Here is a 23,054-nt window from a genome sequence, read left to right as displayed (position 1 = left end):
CCTCATTACAGTCAAATTTCTAATCGTTCGATTGGTTTTGCGATTTGTGCTGACCTAGACCCAGGAACCCATATCATCATGTCCATATCCAGTTCCTTGTCACGTTGGCAGGCCCATTAAAATGGCGAGGCCAAAAATGTTTGAATAATAGCATTTCTCAACTTAAAATGACAGTACGTGAAGCTAAAATTACATATATAATTTAGAAACTTACATATGTAACTTTGGAACTTACATTGCAATACACTAAAATTACATATGTAATTTAGGGACTTACAATGTATAAATACATGCTAACTATTTTTCATAAGAAATATGGCGACATAAATATAGGTAGTCCCATTAAGTTTTAAGTAGCCTAGCTATGTTTATGATCTCCTTTAATTGAGGCACCTAAAGGTACACTCAAGAATCTAGGTAATTACTGGTCTAGATTCTTTTGCAGTGTGATGAGCATAAAAAGAAATATAGGGCCTGTTTGGGGAAGCTTTAGATTCTGAGAAGCAGTTGTTTGGTAGCCAGCTTCTGAGAATTTGAAAAATCTCTGAAACTCAACTTCTGGCTTTTTAGTTCATTTTTCAGAATCTGTAACTACAGATTCTTAGAAGTTGTGGACTGTTTAGGGCAGTTTCTAGCAGACAAGCTCCCCCAAACAGGGCCATAGACTTGCTAAATGGAGTGTCTTATGCAGACCTAAAGAATGTGGGGGGTCTCAGAATATTAACCTCGAGGTACAGAAGAAATATTTGCTAAGCAAAGTTAATTAATGAAGAGGGGTTGTGGCATGATCTTCTTAGAAGAAAGTATGTGTCCAAAAAGAATATCACTGAAGTAGAAAAGCGACGAGTGGGCTCTCATTTTGGGCAAGGTTCATGGAGGCTAAGAAATCCTTTCTGCCATTGGGATCCTAGGAGATTAGGAAGGGTTCTCAAGTGAGATTTTGGGAGGATTACTGGTGTGGTGATAGGCCATTCAACTTACTATATTCTTCCTTGTATTCTTTGGCAAGGAAAAGGAACACAATAGTGGCAGAGGCTTAGTACAACACCTCTAAAGGATTGGTATAAACTGGTCTCAAGAGTTTGTGCATTTAATCTATCTGAACAAGATGATCTTTTTAAATGGAAAGTTCAAAAGAATGGAATCTTGACGGTTAACTCCATGTATAAGGTGCTCATGTATCGAGATATCATACAATTCTATTATCTGGAAGCCTAGATTTCCATTAAATATAAAGACATTTCTATGGTATATGGGAGAAGATGTCATGTTGACAAAAGACATTCTAGTTAAAAGGAAATGAAAAGGGATCACTGATATTGTTTATGTAATGCTAATGAGACTATACAGCATCTCTTTTTTGAATGTCAAGTAGCCAAAAACATGTGGAGTGCCGTATTTTTTTTTATATTTGATGAAGAGAGGCTGCAAGATGTTGGAGGCCACAGTGTGATGAGCTTCTTCTCTAGGCAAGGATGGAACTTCAGGGGAAGATTACAAGCTTAATCTTTGTTTCTCTTCTTTTGTAAGGGTTGGAACTGTTTAAGTGGTGGTCATTTCGGTACTGCCCATTATATCTAAAAAAAAAAGAAGCTAAGCTACCTCAGTTTGTGTAGTATTTATAGAGTGGTAGTGGCCCAATGGGGAATGACAAAGATATGTCATAATTTGCTCTTAAACCCAAGTTTATTAGCTTGCAATATATGCTTAAAAGTACAGACAATCTGCCTATGATATGATGATACAAGCTACTCCCTCCGTTTCAGGTTATAAGACTTTCTAGCACTGCTCACATTCATATAGATGTTAATAAATCTATATACGATAATTCAGCATAATTAGGAGTTGGTGAGGTCAGCCGGGTCGAGCATTTGATCGCCATGGCTGGTCTCACCAAGGAAGCCGGCGTGCGAAAGGAGCACCCACAGGTGCGTGGTGAGCTCCCCGCTCCCGCGCAGGTGCACCTGATGCTTCGCCGCCCTCGTCGATGCCGACAGGTGCAGCAGGAAACCCGCCCAGAACTTGCCCAGCCTCTTCCACAGCTCGACCTCGGCGCCGCCACCGAACGCCGCCACGAGCTCCTCCGATAGCAGCGCGCCAATGTCAATGATGCCCTCCTCATCGTCGTCCCCATTGCACCGCGGCCTGTTGGAGTTTAGGATGAGCTGATGCGGAAGCCCTTGCATCGCGCTGCACCCGCGCATGGATTGTGCGGCCTCCCTCCTCACTTCATGGAGGACCTTGTAGGCGACGAGGCCATTGTCCGGCACCAGTGCCTGCCTGACCAGGTACGCACAGTAGTTGGACAGGGTGACGGCGGTGACATAATGCGGCCACACATCTGCGAGTTCACCATCACCACCGCCCTCGGGCAGAGTGAGGTTATACAGGTCGTCTCGCCAGCGACCGGTGGCTTGTTGTTCCAGTAGCTTGATCTGGCAGAGGCTGGTGGCGATGTGCCAGGCTAGAATCTTGTGGGTCTCGCCCTCGCCCTTGATCTCTCTTTGGATATGCTCGATCTGACCGACAAGGTGTTCGATGTCGGCGAAGGCATTCCCAAGGTAAGACCGCAATAGCTCGTTCTTTTTCTGCGCCAACTCCTCTGGTGAACTCCTCGTCCTTCCAGCCGCCACTGACGCTGACGCCTCTTGAGAATTCAGGAGGGCCTTGATTGACGAAAACAGTTCCATCTTCACCTCCCTCCGCAGCTTCCTTGTTCTGTATGCCAAGGTGAAAAATTGATTTGAATTATATATAATATATAGGAGAACTACAAATTGGTCATCCGTTGATAATCATGATCAAAATAGCATGGTGATTGATGACTAATAAAGGGGTCATCTATTCATCAATTAACTGATTTTTAAAAGTTCGACACACTCTTTTCAATAAGCCACTTTTCAATACAATGGTGCAAACCTCCGACCCTCTCCCTCTCCCTTGCCTACATGACCCAACCCGCTTATACTGCTCCCCAACCCAACGCACCACCATCCTTTCCCTTGTCAGCATCGTTGAGGCCCACAACCCAACACACCACCATTCTCACCGTCTCCCTCCCTCATGCTCAATTCAGGTAGAAGACGGTTGCTATGCCGTGGATCTTGATCAACATTATATTCATTGGTCAACTAAGATTTTAGGGGAACTCTTCTCAGTGCACTGATGAATAACGAAAATGGATTCAATTTATTTAGAAGAGATCGATAAATTGTTTACCTAAAGATAACTCTTGTAACGCGGGCTATGCTTCCAGTCCGAGCCGACATCACTAGGTTGCACTGGCGAATATTGCGGTCCCGTCGGCTTCGTCCCCTCCCGATGAGCCAGAACATGATCCTCGCCACCTTCTCCATCATCCAAAGCCGCAGCCCCTGGATCCAGCAGCCTTGACGTCCTCGCAACCTGATGTAGCTGCAGATGATCAAGACATTGGTCCACTGCGAGAAGACGTACACGATAATCTCCCAGAGCTCTCTAATGACAAGTATGGCGATGATGCAGTGGGTGACGAACACTCCATGGCTGATCCTAGCGAGGCGGCCCTTGGCAGTGAGGCCTGTGCTAACACTAGGCATATCATGCACTGCGTAGGCCAGGTATGAGGCAGCTGCTGTCATCAGCAGCGATAGCAGCAACCTCACGCAAGGGAAGCCACTGGCGAAGACATCAGCGTGCTTGCTGTAGAAGAAGTCCTGGAGGAAGGACAGCTCTACCTCCGTCACACGGAACGCCCTCTCGTAGCCGTTCTTGTCATCTAGGATGGCGTCCGCAACGAGCTGCCGGGTGCCTGCATGGCTGGCCTCATGTATGGGGAAGTTGAAGAACCGACGGCGCAGCAGCTTGTACAGGGCGAAGGAGAGGCACACGTCCTTGAACCGGTTGCTGCTGTCGCCGGCCTCACCGAGCAGGGCATCGCTGCTCCCTTGGCTCCAGACCTTCTCCACAGTGATGACCTCCTCCTGCGCAAGTTGCGCCTGTGTGAAGCTGGGTGGTTCGACCTTTATCTGCTGCTTCAGCTTCTCCTCCCCGAGAACGATGTACTTGTACCCCGCCATGGTGGCCGGGTTGGCATCGTTGGACGTGTGCTGCGTCGGCATCGCCATGTAGTCACTGACAAGCTTCATGTCATCATCTCTAGCTCTGGCAGCCGCGCTGGAGGTGATGTAGTACCAGACGATGCGCGAGGCGTGGATGGACCACATGAGCCAGAGAGGCACCCTGAGGTGTATCGCCGTCTTCGCCCGAAGCTGGTTGGCTGACCACAGCGAGGTGAGCATGTCGACGAGGGTCATCTCCTTGGGCTGGTACGGCCGGCCGATGCGGATGCTGTCCTGCATGGTGACGATGAGGACGGCCCACACCTTGAAGAAGGCGTTCGCCACGGTACCTTGATGGGAGGACGACGGCGGCATGAGCCCCAGGGTGTAGCTCACAGCATAGTGGTTCAGTATCCGCAGGAGCTGGACAGCAGGGTTGATGTACTTCTGGGAGGAGAAGCGGGGGCCGATGGAATCGACGGCGAACTTGATCAGCAGCAGCGTTGTCGCCGCCGCCACCCAGAACTCGACACTGGCTGCACCAGTGGTGCTGTCATGACGGAACAACCCTCCTACAGTTGTGATCAAGTGGAGGATCGTCAGAACAATATTAGCCATCTTGCATTTGCACACTACTGCCGTCTGACGAAGCCTACTTAGCAAGCTAAACACACATTAGCAACTTAACTAGCAAGCTAGCCAAACACATTAACACTGCTTGAACTGAAAACTTTGGTATAGCAACTTAGCTAGTTAATTAGCTCATCCCAAAATGATAAGCTCAACTCACTGGTTTTGACGTCAAGTCAAGATGCTTACTTTAAAAGAAGACATAACGCTAGTATATGGTTGTCGCGTTCCCATAGAATTTTAATGACTTTATAAAGAAAAGTTGCTGCCATGACTTATTGCGTCAATGAAAAATGTTATCTATCACATGGTTATCGCAATATAGCATTTTCAAATGGGAAACTGTTTTAAGTCCTGAGCACTGGATGCCCTCATTCCTTTAAATGATACTCCCTCCATCCCTAAATGTTTGACGCCATTGACTTTTTTAAACATGTTTAACCGTTCGTTTTATTCAAAAAAATTTAAGCAATTATTAATTCTTTTCCTACCATTTAATTTATTATTAAATATACTTTTATGTATACATATAGTTTTACATATTTCACAAAAGTTTTTTAATAAGACGAACGGTCAAACATATTTTAAAAAGTCAATGGCGTCAAACATTTAGGAAAGGAGGGAGTATCATACAATGAGTCCAATCATACAAAGTTGGGCAGACCATAGTAGCCTATGAAAATTACTAAATTAGAGAACATATACTATTGTCTTAGATATTCCTCTATAAATATTCAAAATTAAATCCGCTGCACACATCTAACTGTGAGTGAGATTACACCTTTTATCGAGAAATAAAAATTGTAAATCCAACCATAAATGAGATTGCACTATTCTAATTTGTTATTTTTACTTCTCTCTACATAGATTCACTCTAGATTAAATATTATGGAGGGTGTATGAGACAATAGTCTATGTTGTCTAATATTTTTAAGAAAACTTTATAACTATTAAGGCTATATTGAAATGCTACAATTATTTGCAGTCTTACTCCCACAAGTAGGTGTGGAAATGGTCGAGAATTCCACACTGACTAAGGCTCATTTCTGATTTCTACCAATATAGCGCTAGTCGAAAACAGTGGTGGGAACAGTTTCAGTCTTTCACCATCCCTTTCCTCGGTCTGTATTGTATTCATCCAGAAATTATTGAATATCTAGACGCCTTAATGGCACATACAAAATGAGGTTACAAAACTTGGGGAGGCAACATATGCGTGAAGGTTGTCCTAACCCACCCCCTTTGGTTTGTAGGAAAAATGAATTCTATAGAAATAGAAAAAATTCCTGCACGTTTCATCCATTTGGTTTGTACGAATGGAGCAAAGGAGAAACATAGAAAAAATTCCTTTGGCTATGTTTCCAAAGGAAATTCATAGGAAAACATAGAGCTCTTTTTTCTATTCATGCACATAGGATTGAGGCAAAGCACTCACTGTTCTATGTACTTGGCCTCAAGATGCATGGATTAAAACATTCAAGTCTGATTTACATTAACTTACTACAGGGTATTCCTGCATTTTCCTCACCAATTATGTGAACGTATGATCATTCCTAAATTTATCACGTTTTTAATCCTCTGTTTTACATATGCATTTTTCCCATGTTTTTTGCATTCCTGGGTTCTAAGGAGACCTTTGCATAAATTAGAGCTAGGACGCACGCGCAACTAGATTCCCGACATCCTTTTTTTTCCAGAAAAAAAGGCCTTCTACAATATGACCGCACTCACAAAAAGTTGCAAAAAAGTAGCTGCAACTATTTAGCTCTTGATATAATCAAGGTCTAGGGCTTTGGCCAGTATTATTTATTTGCAGTGTGTCCACCAGATAACAAATTAAGAGAAGACATGCACAAGATGCATTAGGCATACATGATGATGCGATGACGAAGACTAGAATCTTTTGCATCTAACTAAAAGCCAAAAGGGAGAAGCACATACTTGTTTAAGAATGGTAAGGTTGGTTAGGCCATCACCAACCCCCACCACATAATTTATTTAAGAATGGTAAGGTGGGTTAGACCATCATCAACCCCACCAGAATTCTGGAATGATCATGCATTATCCTTAAACGTTAAACTAAACAACACATCATCATATGGCCATCCGACAACGCCGCCACAAGCCTTCGAGCTTTATGAGCCAAATACAAACTTTCATGATGATTTCTCTAACTTCAATATAAACCATCTTAGACTTGTGTACAAATTTTAAGAAAATAACTTGATTGACTTTCTTTTTGGCTTCATTTATTGACGTTTCAAATATATGGATTTCCTAATTTATTTGAGGAATATCGTTATTTCCTAAGAGCACATATGGGAGAAAAGTGGAAAAAGTTATTCAAAGTTTCGAAATGAATCAAATTTAGGAAAAAGTTGAGAATACTAAATAAGTTACATTTGGTATTGAAGGGAAGTATTACACAGCGGTTTTTGACAGTCTACTGATGTTGAAGTAAGGCCATAGCTGTTTGATAGCTTAATCATAAATATATTTAGATGACATTGGCTAGTAAATACAAGATATCTATGATAAGATTATAAGAAAATCCAAGAAACACCATTGACAAGCACCCAATTACAAGAAATACCATCGACAAGTGCAAGTTCCACAAAATATCATCGTACAAGCGACTTTGTCCCAAAAATATCATCGTCGTTATGGTTCCGTCCATCCCACGCCATTAAATGCAATGTTCATCCTATAGCACCTAACGGAGGGCTGCTAACAGAACCTAACGGCGATGATATTTCTAGAACAAAGTCACTTGTACGATGGCATTTCATGAAACTCGCGCTTGTCGATGTTATTTCTTGGAATTGGGCGCTTGTTAATGGCATATCTGGGATTTTCCCTAGGACTATTAGCAACCAATTATAATTCATTAGTCCGCATTGCATGGGCATTTTTATCTACTTTACTCCTAAATTTTTTTAAAAGTACTAAGGACAAAATGATATCAAACTTAATAATGATTGCAAAATCATATGTAGAGTCCATCCTAATATTCAGTTACTTTCATTTTTAATTTAATATTTAAAAAATCCAAAAGTAAATAAGTATTTAGTTGCATTTGTGCTAGAGTCACAATTTAGTATGCTTTATAACTTAATGTTTGCATTTGTGTTGGAGTTTCACTTGGCTTCAAGTCTCAATTATAGAGTGGTTTTTTCATGATTTAATAGGTTCTTGATTCCAAATTAATAAACATCTAGTTGTGCTATGTTAGGAGTCTCAGTTATAGTTTTCACTTGATTTAATAATTAAAAATTTTGGAATTAATAGCTGGTAGGTTGTACTCCCTGCGTCCCAAAATACAAGGGATTTTAGATGGATGGGACACATCCTATAACTACAAATCTGGACATATACAAATCTAGATAGACTTCTTCCCCATCTAGATTCGTATTACTAGGGTGTGTTCAATCCATCCAAAATCCAACAGAAATTTCATTACTCATTTTTTTCCTGGTTCTCTAGGGGTAAGACAGTGGTTGCGTGTTCCCTGTGATGGGAGGAGAAGGCGGACAGACGACTCATTGTAAGATGTGGGATGCTTGTTTCAATCTAACTATGTAAGCTTTCAAAAAAAATGTCAAGTACAGAAACTAAAGTGTAGAGTATATTTCTAAATTCTAATGGCAAGTTAGACAATAGGACACTCAAATAGCAGGACCAGCACAAGAGTCCCAAGGCAGGTTAGCCGCCTGAGGGCCGACTTTTAGAATACTGGTGCTAAGCTTTACTCCTGTGAAGGGTGAATGCAAACTGACAGTTCTAAGCTTTATTCCAATGACATGTGGATGCATGATTAATTGGCACTACTTAGTGCAAAAGGTAGTTGTGGAATATAATTAGTAGAAGACCACTGACCATGACTCTGAAGCAAGTTGACTGCTGCCTGCAGCTAATGCATCTTTCCAGCCGGCGCAACTACCTGAAGGGTGCAATGATAAAAGGAAAAAGGAAATAAGAAAAGAGACAAACAGAGAAAATAAAGGAAATGACCTCCTTTGGTCAAGGAAAAATACTTTATTAGTCCTCATTAATCTTTCTGATTAGGATATATGAGTACCGATTTACTAAAGCTTAAGCTTTCCTTCTGCCAGTGATACCTTGGTAGTGAGCGGGCAGCAGCAGCAGCTTCTGAATCCAGTTACCCTCAGGTACGCATGCACCTGCAGCTAGCACAGTCAGTAATGTCTGGAAATACACTCATGCCCTGCAGCATGTAGACATGGAAAGTTCTTACATATGTATGGCTGCTCATTGCATTTTTCTTTGATTCTTGATTCACTGTGCGTACGAAAATTAATCCCATTTCTCAAAAAAAAAAAAACCATGGGCTTCCTTAGTTCTTTTTAAAGCTAGCTGGGTTCATTCATCGAAAGATCTATTGTCTAAAAAAACAAACCTAGAAAGCCCAACTCTTACAACCTAAACCAAAACTAGCACAAAAACAAGTCTCTACAGATCCCTTGACAAATGCAGTAGTAGTTAGATAGATGTTATTTCTGCACTTCAAATTATTATGTATCTTGTTGCAAAAGAATAAGAGCAGCATATATCATGTACACACTATGTGCTACCAGCGAGATGAAAATTGTCCAAAATGTAAACTCATATACTGTTTGCTTGATGCATTCTCCGTATCATGAGTTGTTGCTTGCCAAAATGAAAAAAAAAAAGTTAATAATAAAATGGTCCCTAGTGTAGGAGTAATAACTGTAAATTTCCTGTTTATCTTTTACTTGCTCATCATCAATAAATTAACAAACAGGGCCATCGAACAAGCTTAAAAATTGAAAATGGTGGACGTCCGTGCTGTGATTGAATCATTTTTTGTCATGCTGAAAGAGAACATCTATGTCTTGATCCGCATTGAGTCCTTGGTGGCACTGGTGACATTGATATTCCTTGCAATGTTCATCATAGACTTCTACCGCTGCCGAACTCGTAGCTCAATCTTGACCACCATTCTTGAAAGCATCGACGAATTATCTGATCAGATAGTAGTGTACCTCATTGGAGCCATGCAATCCGCGAGGTTTGAGAATGAGCTGTTCCCGGTCTGGGCCATCGTGCTGGTGAGTCTCCGTACCAGCCTCGGCTATCTCTCTGGGTATGGCATCTCAGACCGTGATCGACAATTCATGGAGCTGGCAAATGTGATCAAGTTCATAGGGGCAGGGGTCTTGGTTGGCACTCGTGGCTTGAAGTATGCAAGGCCACTCTGGTCATTTTGGGCCATCCTGCAACTGAAGAGCATGTACCGGTTCTTCGCACATGGCATGGCAAACGAATCCTTGTGGCATGGCCGGAGCTCAGAGTTTATTCCTGAGTACATGCGCACCTTCATTCCTGAGGACCAGGAGACAGGCGTCAATCATGATGATAGAAACACATCAACTATGATGCCAGGCAAAAAATATCTGATCTGCGGAGAGTCCAACAAAGACATCACCTTAAAGAAGCCTCAATACACTATAAATATCAGCAACAGCAGCGCTCAGTCACTGGTCACACTGGGCAAGATTCAGGAGTACAATTGGAAGGGGATGAACAACAGAGATGGAGACAGTAAGTTTAAAGACTTGAGCATGGCCTTCTCACTGTCAAGGCTGCTTCGGTGCAGGCTTGAAGATGTGACACTGAACAAAGATAGCATTAACGACATGCAGCATCTAATCATCTCGGAGTTCATTCCTGATAGCCGAGGACAACGGCAGGAGGAGAAGGTGGACGAGCACCAGGCTGTCGAGGCTGAGCGGACATTCAGGATCCTTGAGTTGGAGCTTGCATTTGTCAGAGACTACTTCTACACCCTCTACCCATTGGTCTTCTGGGAAGGGCTTGGTTCTCTCTGTTTGAGTCTGCTCCTGTCCGCCGCAACTTTCGCCATTGCCTTCTGGCTGGCCGTAGGAATCCGCAAGGTCTATCAACCCCCAGAGGGCAATCTTGTGCTCTGGGTGGATGGATGTAATTTTGACATCATCATGACATGGGTGTTCATGTTCTGTGTGATGTTCAAGGAGATCTGGGAAATAGTCACATACCTGGTATCAAACTGGACAAGATTACTTGTCCTGTGCAAGTATGTGCAGGACCAGGCTTGGTTTGTGAGTGAACGACTCACGAAGCATCTAGTAAGGTCATTTTTCGAGTCAAAAATTGGCGAACCATGGCATGGACGTATCGATCAGTATGACTTCTTGCAGCAAATTACTTACAAGCCAACATTATGGAAACTGGCAAATGTCATCACCCTGGGAAAGATTGAAGGCAAATTGGATGGGAAAAAAACTGGTGAAGCCATCAAGATCCCTCAATGTGTAAAGCTAGCAATCCTACAGGCAATCTGCCGCATCGGCCTCACCAGTAGACCGTTACCGAGAGAAATCCCATCACTGAGAAGCTCAACCATCCAGTTTGAGCGGTATGAATGGGCCTGCCTTAAGCTACGTACATGCTCTCAAGTCATTCTAGTGTGGCACATCGCGACCAGCCTCTGCGAGATCAAGCTTGCGCATGACAAGAAAATTGACTTAACCAAACCTGGGTTCTTGTGTTCTGCCTGGTCGTACATGAAAAAAAAGCTCTGCTGCTTCTCTTCCTACCCATACCTTATAGGCGAGAACAGTGGCCTGTCTGCTGGGCTCAAAACAAACTACCATATCGCGATCAGCTTGTCACAGTATTGCGCTTATCTACAGGTTTTTCGTTCTGAACTGTTACCAGATAGTTTTCTTGTCCCTGAAGTGCTATTTGTGGAAACCTTAAAGCATGCCCGCGAACAACTCAAGGATTGTAACCTGAAATGGTGTAGATATAACAAACTCATGGGAATTGCACTGCAAGCAACAACAAGCAGTGTAGATGAGAAATTGAAAATGAACATACTGCAGCAAGGTGTTACTCTAGCCAAGGACCTGATCAGAATGAAGGATGATGAAGCCTGTTGGAAGATCCTAGCTGAGGTTTGGGCTGATTTACTTGTGCACATCGCCCCAAGCTGGAATGCATCAGATCATAAGAATAATCTCGAGTCTGGAGGCGAGTTCATTACTCTAATCTGGGCATTGCTTTGGCACTGTGGCATCGAAAAGAGCAGCCTGTGGCACAAGGATGAAGCATTTGAAAACAATTCTCAAGTACCTCAAGAAAGCAGTACTGAAACCAGCAATGTTATACCTATGGATGAGCCAGCTAATGAGGATGGAATCGAGAGTTCAGAAGAGCTCAAGACAAGAAGGTTTAGGAGGGGAAGGGAGCACAGAAATGGTCCAAAAGATACAACAAAGCAATCACATGGTGAGAATGAAGAAAAGAATGGCATACCTTCCAGCAGCTTCAGGAGTTAATGTGCCACAAATACTATGGTGAGTGCATGACTCGATATACTACCTTTCTGTATGTACTTTTAACATGTACCTGAAATCTAACGCTGTGGATTTTTTTTTTTCAGAATTTACAAGAGCAAGCTGGATCTAGTTCAACTACTGCCTTCCCGTGCCTGGAAACCGGAAAGATTTTACAAAATAAATACACAGAAGCTCTTTGAATAAGTTTAGTGCTTTTGGGGGGCTCTTTGAATAAGTCCAGTACACATATGTATCCTTGAAACTTTGAAAGCCTCTTGGTTGGTCCCTCCCTTTTAATTACTTGCCGTTTGCATATTTGTGGTCTTGTTTTGTTGTCATGATTTTCACACTCAATTGGAGAAGTCCTATATTTTCCCTTCGTTTATTGTGATGTATTTGAATACCTATATGTATTTTGCTTGTCCTACGTCCTGCATGGGATTGATAGCAGATTGGAATTAAGTCGACCCCTTTCTATGAATTGCTCTTCTTTATTATCTTTGTGTCACCGTCAAACTCCCAGCGATATTGTACATTATATAGAAGTATATAACATAGAACATTTGTGAGTCGACAGCTTCGGAGGCTCGGAGCACCCACTTTTTTTTCGTTTATTCCTAAGTTAAAGTGCAGTGAACTGAAATGCAGTGATGTAGCTCTCACCTGAAGTTACTGAACCAATATCTCCATTAACTGAAGGTGATGCAGGCTTTTGCATTCGCAAGAATTGCAACAGAATTTCTGCTCCCTTTCCATTTTCCGAAAAGATAATAATTCAGGTGGAATTTCATATCTGTTAGCACTTCTCCAGTGCCAATTTGTGGCACTACCAGTGGTTTACTAGACTCGAATCGAATCCACCACCCCTCCCCCTCTCCGATCCTTAACCCGATATCATTAGCTGGTTGTTTCAACTTTCAACACCACAAAAATTTTCGACAAATTTTCTGCTAAAAATTTTGACAGACGTAATAATGCACACATCGAAACCCAAGAACACGAAACGTCGCACAAATTGTAGTGTGAACTTGGGGATAACTAATACTCCACATTATATAAGCTACTAGCACTGTAACTTGCATACCTGCGTCCCTTCCCAATCAGGCAAGCCGGCGAGGATGCCCGCCTTCCGTCGTTGCAGGTGGAATCCCCGCGGCTGCGAGTGCGCGCGGCCAGCGGATTCGATCGAATCCCCCGCGTTCGTGCCGTCGCCATCGAGGTCGAGGCTCCCTAGACAGATCCGGGACCAGCTCCGGCGAGCCGGCGGCGACGTGTCGTGTGCTCGGTGCGGGTGCCAAGGGCGGCGGCCACTAGTATCTTGTGGGCCGGGGCCTGAGGCCTGAGGCCACTCACTGAGCTTTCTTAATGGGCTCCATGAGTGGCCCATCACTTGGCCCGTAGGATTACTCCCTCGATGGGCCTTAAGGGCGTAAATTAGACCCATAAAAGATGACATATTTGGGTCCACGATTAGAAGTCATTGGAATAAGGTCACTATATCCCTCAATTTGTCGCTGAGTCTGTAGTTCACCCCTAAACCGAAATACCAAATGTAATAGGTCTCCCAATTAGGAGTATTATGTCATCGAAGTCGGAGTATTATGTCATCGAAGTCGGAGTCGTCGATTGCTCTGCTGCCTCATGATCAATGTTGTCGCCGGTGTTTTTGGAGCCCACAGCAACGGCGACAGCGGTAAGGCTATTCCCTACTTTCTAAGCCACTCCAACGTGGTGATGGCCTGCGACCTGTCGCGCTATGTCTTCTCCGAGCTGCCATGGATCTTGCTTGTGTACTTCAAGTACTCCATCAGCATCATGGTCTGCGTCAGCTCTAGCAAGCTCTCCTCGACCCTGCTCGTCGTCCTACCCATCTCGCCTCAACTCGTTGTTTCCCCGTCTCCTCCCTCTCGAGTTAAGAGATTTAGGGCCCCTTTGATTTGGAGGAAAAAGGTATATTGAAGGACTTCAATTCTATAGAAAAATTTTCTATTAATGCCTTTGAATCAGAGAATTGATCATATACAATCCTTTGAAATTCTTATATAATGGACAATCCTATAAAGATATTGGAAGAAACTTGACAAAAATAGCTCAAAATTCTTGGAAAATTTCCTTTGAGTCTATCTCTCTCATCCATGTATTTTTCCTACGTTCCAATCAAACGGTCATTTCTGTGTGTTTCTTAGATTTTACAATAATCTGTTTTACACTTTCATTCCTATTAGAGTTATGTGTTTTTCCTATTTCTTTATTCTTCTCATTTCTGCGATTCATTGGGCCACTTATTCCAACATTTTGGTTAGTTCCCATCAAGTGCATGTGTGGGACCCACTTGACATTGACACGTCATCAAGAGATCGATGTGCAAAACTCCCACGTGGGGTATTCAATCGTGGCGTGTGGGAGCCCAGTCGAACCGACCGCTCCCCCCTCCAACTTTTCCGGCGGCCGCCACCGCCGCCGCCGCCGACGATCCCTCTGACCCTCTCTCCGCCCACTGCGAACTACATCGCCGATCCCGGCGAGTTCTATCGACCGGAGCGGCAGCGGCGGCGGAGGACGAAGCCATGAGCGCCGCCGGCGTGGCGCTGAACCGCCGCACCCGCAGCCGCCCGCCGTCGGTGGCCTCCTCCCAGAAGTCCGATGATCCCGCCGCCGCGGTCGCCGCTATCTCCACCGCCGAAGCCACGCCCTCCCCCAGCCACGCCGCGTACCAAGATTGCCTCTCTCTCTCTCTCTCTCTCTCTTCTCGCCGCCTTTGATTCTTACAGAGATTGGATTTTTTTTCTTCTTTTTCTTCAGAGGGGAGAGGACGGTGAAGAAGCTGCGGCTGACGAAGGCGGTGACGATCCCGGAGGGGACGACGGTGGCGGAGGCTTGCCAGCGGATGGCGGCGAGGAGGGTGGACGCCGTGCTGCTCACGGACGCCAACGGATTACTCTCCGGCATCGTCACCGATAAAGTAATTTTCCTCTTCTTTTTTTATTTTTCAAATCAATCTGTGATGTGTTTTCTAAGCTGGAGGTGGTTGCGATTGGCTAATAAGTGGGTTTTGGTATAATTGTACTCTACGAAACTCCATATAGAGTTTTTACTTGTGTCTACATCAAGTGCCTAGATTTCTTAAAGATGGACGCTTTATGTTATTGCAACTTTTGCTTAGGACTGCACAACTCCTTTTTGCCACATCTGACTTGTTCAATAATGAATCGTTGAGACTTTAAATACTTTGACTAATGCTCCAATAATCAATTGTTATTTATGTGGCTTGCTTCTTATGTATTCGACTGCGGCCCAACCATGTTGTGTGTTCTTTTTTCTTTTTCTTTGCGGGTGCCTATGTTATGTGTTCGACTGTAAGTTTGTACAAATCACAGCAATGATTTAATAGTATAAGTACATGCCAAAGTACCTTATGCTTATGGTACTTTAAGCTTAAAGTAGATGCTTTATCTTTTCGCCCTTATTTGCATAATTGGGATATAGGACATAGCTGGTACTTCTAGCTTAAAGGAGATAAGGAGATTCTTTATCTTTTAGTTTCTTATTTGCTTAATTTGGATACAGGACATAGCTAAAAGGGTGATTGCAGAGGGGTTGCGGGTTGAGCAAACAATCACCTCCAAGATCATGACACGAACTCCTGTTTATGTCATGTCTGACACACTTGCTATTGAGGCACTGCAGAAAATGGTCCAAGGTATCTTGTAATCTTAAAGCATAGACCCCAGTGATCTGCCTGTTTGGTTCAGATACTTCGGACTTGGGTCAATTGAACTCACTTCCTTTAACTCCTACAAGCTGCTGTGGAGTATATTTCATATGCATTAGTTATCTTTTTGTAGCTACTTATTGTGAGAATGTTTTGGATAATAATGTTGTGATCAGTAAATCCTTGTTGACAATGTTAGACTAGCCATATTGTTTAAAATTATCACTTTTTTTGTATTTCTGAGAAGCTTCAATCAGCATTCTCTTTCCCTGTTTACAGTATAATCTCTTTGAAAATCTATTCGGTCAAGACTATTAAACTATTTGAGTACTTCCATTTTTTTTCTCTTTTCTTGCAGTCTTTTATGCATTTATCAGTTTGTCTTTCAAGTTTGTTGCATTTCCTTTTTGCAATAATCTAAATTAAATTCAGAGGAACTTTCTAGTTTCTAGACATTCTTTCAGTATTGAGAGTCTCATTTGGCTAAATTTAATTTACTATAGGACAACTGCATATCTTTAACATCTGAACATCAGCATTCTACAATCCCAATGACCTGTATGCATATTAAGAAAGTATTATTCACTTGTTAATAAAGCAGTAACAGCTATGCTAGGAAATCAATGGTCATTGTTAGAAAGTGTGTTTCTTATTTTAATAACATGAGCTCATCATTCCAATTGTTTTATATACTGTCTCTTCGTATTCCAAGTATGTTCATTTTCCTCTCCTTAGAGCTAATATGAAACACTCACGTTTTAGGAAAATTTAGGCACCTCCCAGTGGTGGAAAATGGTGAGGTTATTGCCATGCTAGACATTGCTAAATGCCTCTATGATGCAATATCAAGACTGGAAAAGGCAGCAGAACAGGGAAGTGCATTAGCAGCTGCTGTAGAAGGGGTTGAGCGTCAAGTGGGAGACAACTTGCCAGGTTTTCTGTTGCATATTGTGCTGACTAGTTATTTTCCTTTGTTTCAATCTAAATGTTCATTGCTACACAAGAACAGAAAATGTATACTGCAGTCAGTAGCCATGTGAACTAGGTTATGAGCAATTTGTAATACCCAGTTTATCCCAAAGAAAAATGAGATGATTCTCAGGATTGGAACTATGTTTGATGTTTGATGCTTTACTGTATGCATTTGTACATTATTTTCTAAATAGATTTCACTTAACCACTGTTTTCTTGTCTTGTTTAGCTGACCAAATTACTGTGTTTACCATTTGCAGATCATTCCAGTGTAATAGAAACTCTAAGAGAAAGGATGCTTAAACCTTCATTGTCAACCATTATCTCGGAGAACACAAAGTACATGAAATTTTTATTAGTATTCCATTTTTGGGATAAATCCACACCATGCCACTGAGTTTTATTCATATCCATAGTAGACCACTCACTGTGAGGATGACATGTGGCCATGTGGGCAGTGAGACATCAGTAGTATATTGTAGACACTGAATGAAACTTGGTGGTATAAAATGGATCATCCCAACATAATGTGGTTTGAATCATGGGAGTTACCTCTTTTTTAACTTGCAGAGTAGCAATTGTTTCACCATGGGATCCTGTTTGTGTAGCAGCACGAAAAATGCGTGAATTACGGGTTAACTCAGTGGTTATCACTGCAGGAAATTCATTGCAAGGGATTTTTACGTAAGCATTTCAATACTTTTATGGAATGATTCTTTATTCTAGAGTTTATATTATTTTATATTTCTTAAGGCACTAATGGCTATGTCATTGTGAAATTCAGCTCAAAGGATGTGCTTATGCGCGTTGTGACACAAAATCTCTCTCCTGAGTTAACTCATGTAGAAAAGGTTGTTTCTCCAGATTGAATATTATTTTAAATGATTTAAACTACCGATGTGTTATACAATTCATTCTAGACTAACAGCATTACTCACTGTTTTGCTCAAGGTAATGACTGCACACCCTGAATGTGCTACATTAGACACATCAATTCTCGATGCTCTGCATATTATGCACGATGGCAAATTCTTGCATATTCCTGTTGTTGATGGAGGTAACACTTGACTCTTCTTCAGCCTAAGGTTTCTCTTTATGGTACTAGTATTTTATATCTGACCGAACTTTTTAATTTTAAAAATGAACAGAAGGGAGAGTTGTTGCTTGCTTGGATGTTCTGCAGATTACCCATGCAGCCATTTCAATGGTCTCTCTGCACATGCGTATTTTTTCGTTTCTCATTCCTTGCTTTGTCCTTATGGTTTCCGTTCATCTAACATCATTCTGTGTGAAGGTTGAAGGAGGTCCTGAGACCACGAATGATGTGGCAAACACAATAATGCAAAAGTTTTGGGACTCAGCTCTTGCTTTGGAGCCCCCAGATGAGGAATTTGATAGTCGCAGGTTAATTAACGCTTCCTTTTTTGTCCTTTGTCCTCTTTTTCAAATTTGCAATTCTTACCTGCATTTTTGCATTGTTCAGTGAAATATCTTTGCTCATGCCATCAGAGGCTGGAGATGGCAGGAGTAGCATTAATCCTCCTGTTGTTGGCAATTCATTTGTCTTTAAGATTGAGGACCAGAAGGGACGTATGCATAGATTTGCATGTGGTAGGTGTTACAAGTTGGTTGAATGTTAAACTATGGTTGTACTGCTCTAACTAACAGTTTGGTTTGTTCCGTCTCTGCAGGTTCAGAGAGTTTACATGAGCTGGTGTCTTCTGTGGTGCAAAGATTAGGCATTGATGGCGAAAAGGGCACAGTTCAACTTTTGGTAATTTGTTGTCCCTTATTTTATGTATTTCGTTAGTGTTTGGAAGCAAAAAAAAAATAGGTTGTCAGTCTGATCATCGTTCAAGATGTTCTATGTTGTTTTATATGGAATGCTAACTGATGTAAGAAAGTACTTAACCACCATCCACTTCAAGAATAAGAATTTATCTTTATCTTATGTCACCCCATATATGTATCTCAGTATCCTGATTTTCTTATAGACATTATATTGAACCAGAGAGACTATATATAGTGTTGCCTGTATTATAGAAATTTATAAGTTGACTGGCATAAACGGTCTTATTTTGAGTAGCGCAGGTAACTAATTATCCCATGAAATTGTGAATGCACCCTTAACTGTTACAAGCACTTCACTTACAGCTCAATTATCACACCTCACCCACAATTACAAGCTAAATTTTGATAATGTTCCATACAGTATGATGATGATGAAGGTGATAGGGTGTTGCTCACTACAGATACTGATCTTACCGGGGCTGTGCTCCATGCTAAATCTTCTGGATTGAAGGTTTGTCTTTTCTGTAATCCTCAAATAGATTGGTCCCTCTGTTTTCACATTGCGATTTCCTTTTTGTTCATTGGATTATGACTATTGCTTCACCAGAGTGAAAATTTCAATTTCAGTCATTGAGGTTGTACACTGATGAGTCAAATTCCAGTTCTGAGGTGACAAAACACAGTTCTGAAGTGACAAAGCACGCTTCTGAAGTGACAAAGCACACTTCTGAAGTGACAAAGCAACCTCCAGAGTTGACATCTTCACACACAAGTCAGTTGACCCCTGCTCGTTATGGCTTGATGGCAGGTGCAGTTGTTCTAACAGGGGTTGCGGTGATGATTTACTTGAGACGCTCTAAAGTGTGATTGTCTGAGATAAATTTTCCACACATGGCTCTAATTTAAAATATAAACAGCACGATTGAACTTCTTAGCTTATCAACAGATTAAGAGTGAAGAGACAGATGGACATCGACGATAAAGTACAGCGTACATGGAGTCAAGGACCTAAAAGCAATCAACTGACAGTCTCAGGTTTTCTCAGGAACTGAGGAACTGGGCTGGAAGTGGAACTAACAAAATATGGTATTTCTCCATTTCTGTTTTTGCATGCAGATTTTTCACAGATGTAGTGAAATGCATGTTATGCATAATTGCTATATGAAATTATGAATTACTGGTCACCACGAATCTAGTGGATTCTTCCCTGACAGAACCCAAGAAGGCAAGAAATGATATGAAGAATACAACAATGTATGATCATTCTTTACTAATGTGAGAAAGAATTAATATATGCAGTATAATCATTCTTTATTAATGTGAGAAAGAATTAATGTCCTTTTTTTTGTTATCTTCATCTCTTCGAGCCTGGAAATACTTTATGCATGATGTGGCTGATAAGAAGTTATGATAGGATTTTGCTCCATTCATCAGTCTCAGTTTGCTGCTGCAAAATTTAGCTCAGGAAAATGTGTTTGTGCAACATTTTTCTTTACCTTGTTGCACCTCTAGACTAAATGATGCGTTGCCACTTATTTCTATCTGTTCTGAAAGCTATGTAGCAACTCGCCAGCATTTCTTCTTTGGTCACTTTAATGGTGTGTTGACCATTTTTTCCTCTTTTTAATCCCTGAAAACAACATTAGATCTTCCTTCTTAGATTTAACTAACAATAATTCGTTGATCTCCTTTTCTTTTTTTTTCTTTTTTTTCCCTTCTTTCTTTCTTTATCAGCCACATCATGTTTCATCAGGATAGCTGAATCTATCATAAATCGGAATAAATGGCTAATGCCGACATAATCATTCGTCTCCTGGAAGAAAAATAAATTCAATGTAGTTTTTATCAAAATTTAACGGCGCAAGTAGTTGGTTTTCTCATAATGAGGCTACATTTCCATAAGCCAGCCTAAAGTTGGGATTAGTCGTAATTCCAGGAGGGTTGCCAGTGTTATATGGGTTAAAGAGAAAGTAAAATACGCGTTGAATTGCTAGCCATAAGAATGTTTATGTAAGTTTGAATTATGAGGTGAAGAGAGAACTCACAGAAGTGAGGATGAGCTGCTACCTCTCACAAGAGACCTACTAGTAGATTGGGAGCAAATGAATAAAATAATATTAGTGTGATAGAGGTGATATACTATGTATGCTGTCTCCTAATTACTAATGAGAGATTATGTGGATAAAATTAGATATATCAATCACCTCTACTTTTATTAACCTTGCTCACCACACAAAAAGAGTAGTACAGTACGTAGTGATTCATTATTACAACATCTTGATTGCCCAAAAAAGTTTACTGCAACATCTTAGTACTCTATAATTGATGCATTGATTAACCAATAATAGATCTACCTTTTGCTACCTTTTCTCCAACAGAACTACAGAAGTGAGATATGAACTGTTGTACGTTATGCTGGTACAAAAACATAAGGGGCAATTGCATATTTGAGAAGATACATGGATGGACTAATTGGGTGTTGTGATTGATGGCATCTGTCTATGTAGTTGCTTGATGCCCTTGTGACTTGTGACTAGAATCAATTTTCCAATAAAAGTTGTGTTTTTGTTCTAAACTGTGATTAAAAAGAACAATATATATGGAAGGATTATGTGGTGACATGCCAAATTCACCACCAGCGCACCGTACTTCTTTTTCTAAAGGAGTTTGGATATTGTCCACAGTTATCGAATTATGTTGAACAAAAGGTACTTTAATTTCATATAACAATTTGGGAGTAATAATATGATGTAACTTACAAATCAAACTAAAGTTTGAGGGGTGAAATAATATGTACATGAACGCCTTATAAGAACAAAAATAAATAGATAAATAGATCAGATTATCTCGAATAATACTATGACCTTCGGATAATAGGGATAGTGTTTTAATTTCGCCATGAAATGTGGAGCCAACCCTTTGACATTTGTACTAGCCAAATGATACGTAGTAGTGCTCTTAGCTACTCCCTCCGTCCCAGAAAAAATCAATTTCTGGTTATGAATCTGGACACACACTACGTTTAGGTTCGTAGCCAAAAGTTGGTTTTTTATGGGACGGAGGGAGTAGCTATGAGTACAATACTACAAAATGCTCCAACATGCATCAAACCCAAAACTTGTCATGTTCCTACGGGTATCCAATGCTAGAGTAGAAACTCAAATTCTTTAGTTTTCTCTTTTCGAGAATGAAAAATACATATCATTTTGTTTCCGTCCCGTATGGACCCCTAGAAGGGAACCTACTTTGGATTTTACTTTGAATCCTTTCTCGAGAGCAGAAAAGAATTTAAACAAACTTTCCTTTGCAAAGGGCAACATATATATGTGCTAGACAGGAGGCATAGGACACAAGATAGATGCTCGCTTCCATGAAACGAAATAAGCACAAATACCGGTAGTAACCGGCCATGTTTCGAGATTTGTAGTTCTGCATTTCTAAGTAGAGAGAGAGAGATAGAGAGGGGAGATAACATGTAAATGTAAAGGTAAAATAGGGTAAATATCCGTTGGAAATCCTAACTAAAAGGTCACCTAAATTATAAAAAGAATCGCACATATAGATAAGTTGATGTTACACAATATTATAAAAAATCTTATCTCACCTCAACTTTATTTGTGAGATAAAAATAATAAATTTCAAACAAATTATTACCGCAAACAAATTTATATATAAGTTGAGTTTTCACTAATTTTTTAAAATAAAACAGACGGTTAAATGTTGGACATAGAAATTCATAATTGCGGTTAAAATGAGACGGAGGGAATAAAATAGAATATGACCGGATATAGTATATCTCTCTGGTTTTCACACTTTGTCTCAGCAAGAGGTAAATTGAAATATAAATCGCATGAAAACAAAACTAGATTGGCCGATACATTCATTAACAAAAGACAAAACATATTCGATCTTGTTAGAAGGACAAGACAAATAGTCGTGAGTAAACCGGTAATCCCACAATTTTAAGGTGCTCACCATCCAAAGGTGCATGCCACCTTTATTTATCCATTCTCCTTTCTTTTTCCAAAAGTTTGTGTGTCCCCGTTAGAGGGGCCTCCAGTCCTTTTAGCGTGTGATGGATTGATAATGATAATGAAAAACACTGATTATATATAAATTTATCTATTGCACAATCGTTTTCATAGTACAAATAAAAAGGATTAAAAGAGTTGAGGTGTCTATTTACTTTTCATGGCTTGCATGCAATGCAAGTGAAACCTTTATCTTTTTTCTGTTAGCTTTTATGTATGTGATGTCTTGTCATCTTTGCATAATTAATCCATTTATATCGTGTGTCAGGGACACCTGATAGGAATGTACTCGTGGCTGTAGCTTGGAATCTCATGATTAATCCTTTCTCTTTTGTCTTTGGAAGCCCTTTCTCTTTTGTCTTTGGAAGCCATTGTTGTTGTACGTAGCTTCAAAGGTAGTTTTTCAGATTGGTGTGATGATGCCATCATCTGGTAGTATTTGTCTTCAGAGAAGTGCGTATTTAGTTTGGCATGAAGTCTTGGTTGAGAATTAGTTTTTCTTTTAGTATCTTGT

The 23,054-nt window shown here is 41.1% G+C and overlaps 3 protein-coding genes across 4 annotated transcripts; 2 read left to right on the top strand and 1 right to left on the bottom strand.

Moving 5' to 3' along the window:
- Positions 1-1,685: 1,685 nt before the first annotated feature.
- Positions 1,686-10,336, bottom strand: LOC127755922 (uncharacterized). Its single transcript, XM_052281533.1, has 4 exons — positions 8,789-10,336; positions 8,547-8,610; positions 3,220-4,612; positions 1,686-2,718 (listed from the first exon to the last, which is right to left on the bottom strand). The coding sequence occupies exons 3-4, from the start codon at positions 4,413-4,415 to the stop codon at positions 1,839-1,841; spliced, it is 2,076 nt and encodes a 691-aa protein (XP_052137493.1). The 5' UTR covers positions 4,416-4,612; positions 8,547-8,610; positions 8,789-10,336; the 3' UTR covers positions 1,686-1,838.
- LOC127754635 (uncharacterized) lies at positions 8,778-11,415 on the top strand. The gene is made up of 3 exons (XM_052280209.1): positions 8,778-8,839; positions 9,454-11,319; positions 11,412-11,415. Exons 2-3 carry the CDS (start codon positions 9,482-9,484, stop codon positions 11,413-11,415), a joined length of 1,842 nt encoding a protein of 613 aa, XP_052136169.1. The 5' UTR covers positions 8,778-8,839; positions 9,454-9,481.
- A 3,025-nt stretch (positions 11,416-14,440) lies between these two features.
- On the top strand, positions 14,441-21,124 carry LOC127755897 (CBS domain-containing protein CBSCBSPB3-like). Of its 2 annotated transcripts, XR_008013057.1 has the most exons (15): positions 14,441-14,744; positions 14,837-14,996; positions 15,602-15,734; positions 16,509-16,679; positions 16,979-17,057; positions 17,289-17,402; positions 17,503-17,569; positions 17,670-17,775; positions 17,867-17,925; positions 18,013-18,122; positions 18,202-18,329; positions 18,410-18,492; positions 18,931-19,020; positions 19,137-19,763; positions 20,888-21,124. XR_008013057.1 is itself a non-coding variant. In XM_052281507.1 (14 exons), exons 1-14 carry the CDS (start codon positions 14,602-14,604, stop codon positions 19,374-19,376), a joined length of 1,683 nt encoding a protein of 560 aa, XP_052137467.1. In that variant the 5' UTR covers positions 14,441-14,601; the 3' UTR covers positions 19,377-19,827. The 2 variants fall into 2 exon arrangements, 1 of the variants encoding a protein (XP_052137467.1); XM_052281507.1 differs by lacking the exon at positions 20,888-21,124 and having other exon boundaries at positions 19,137-19,827.
- Positions 21,125-23,054: the final 1,930 nt, after the last annotated feature.

The sequence above is a fragment of the Oryza glaberrima genome, chromosome 11 (genome assembly GCF_000147395.1).
Source record: "Oryza glaberrima chromosome 11, OglaRS2, whole genome shotgun sequence".
Lineage (NCBI taxonomy): Eukaryota > Viridiplantae > Streptophyta > Magnoliopsida > Poales > Poaceae > Oryza > Oryza glaberrima.
Note: the sequence above shows the minus strand (reverse complement) of the source record. Positions and strands in the feature narration are given on the sequence as shown.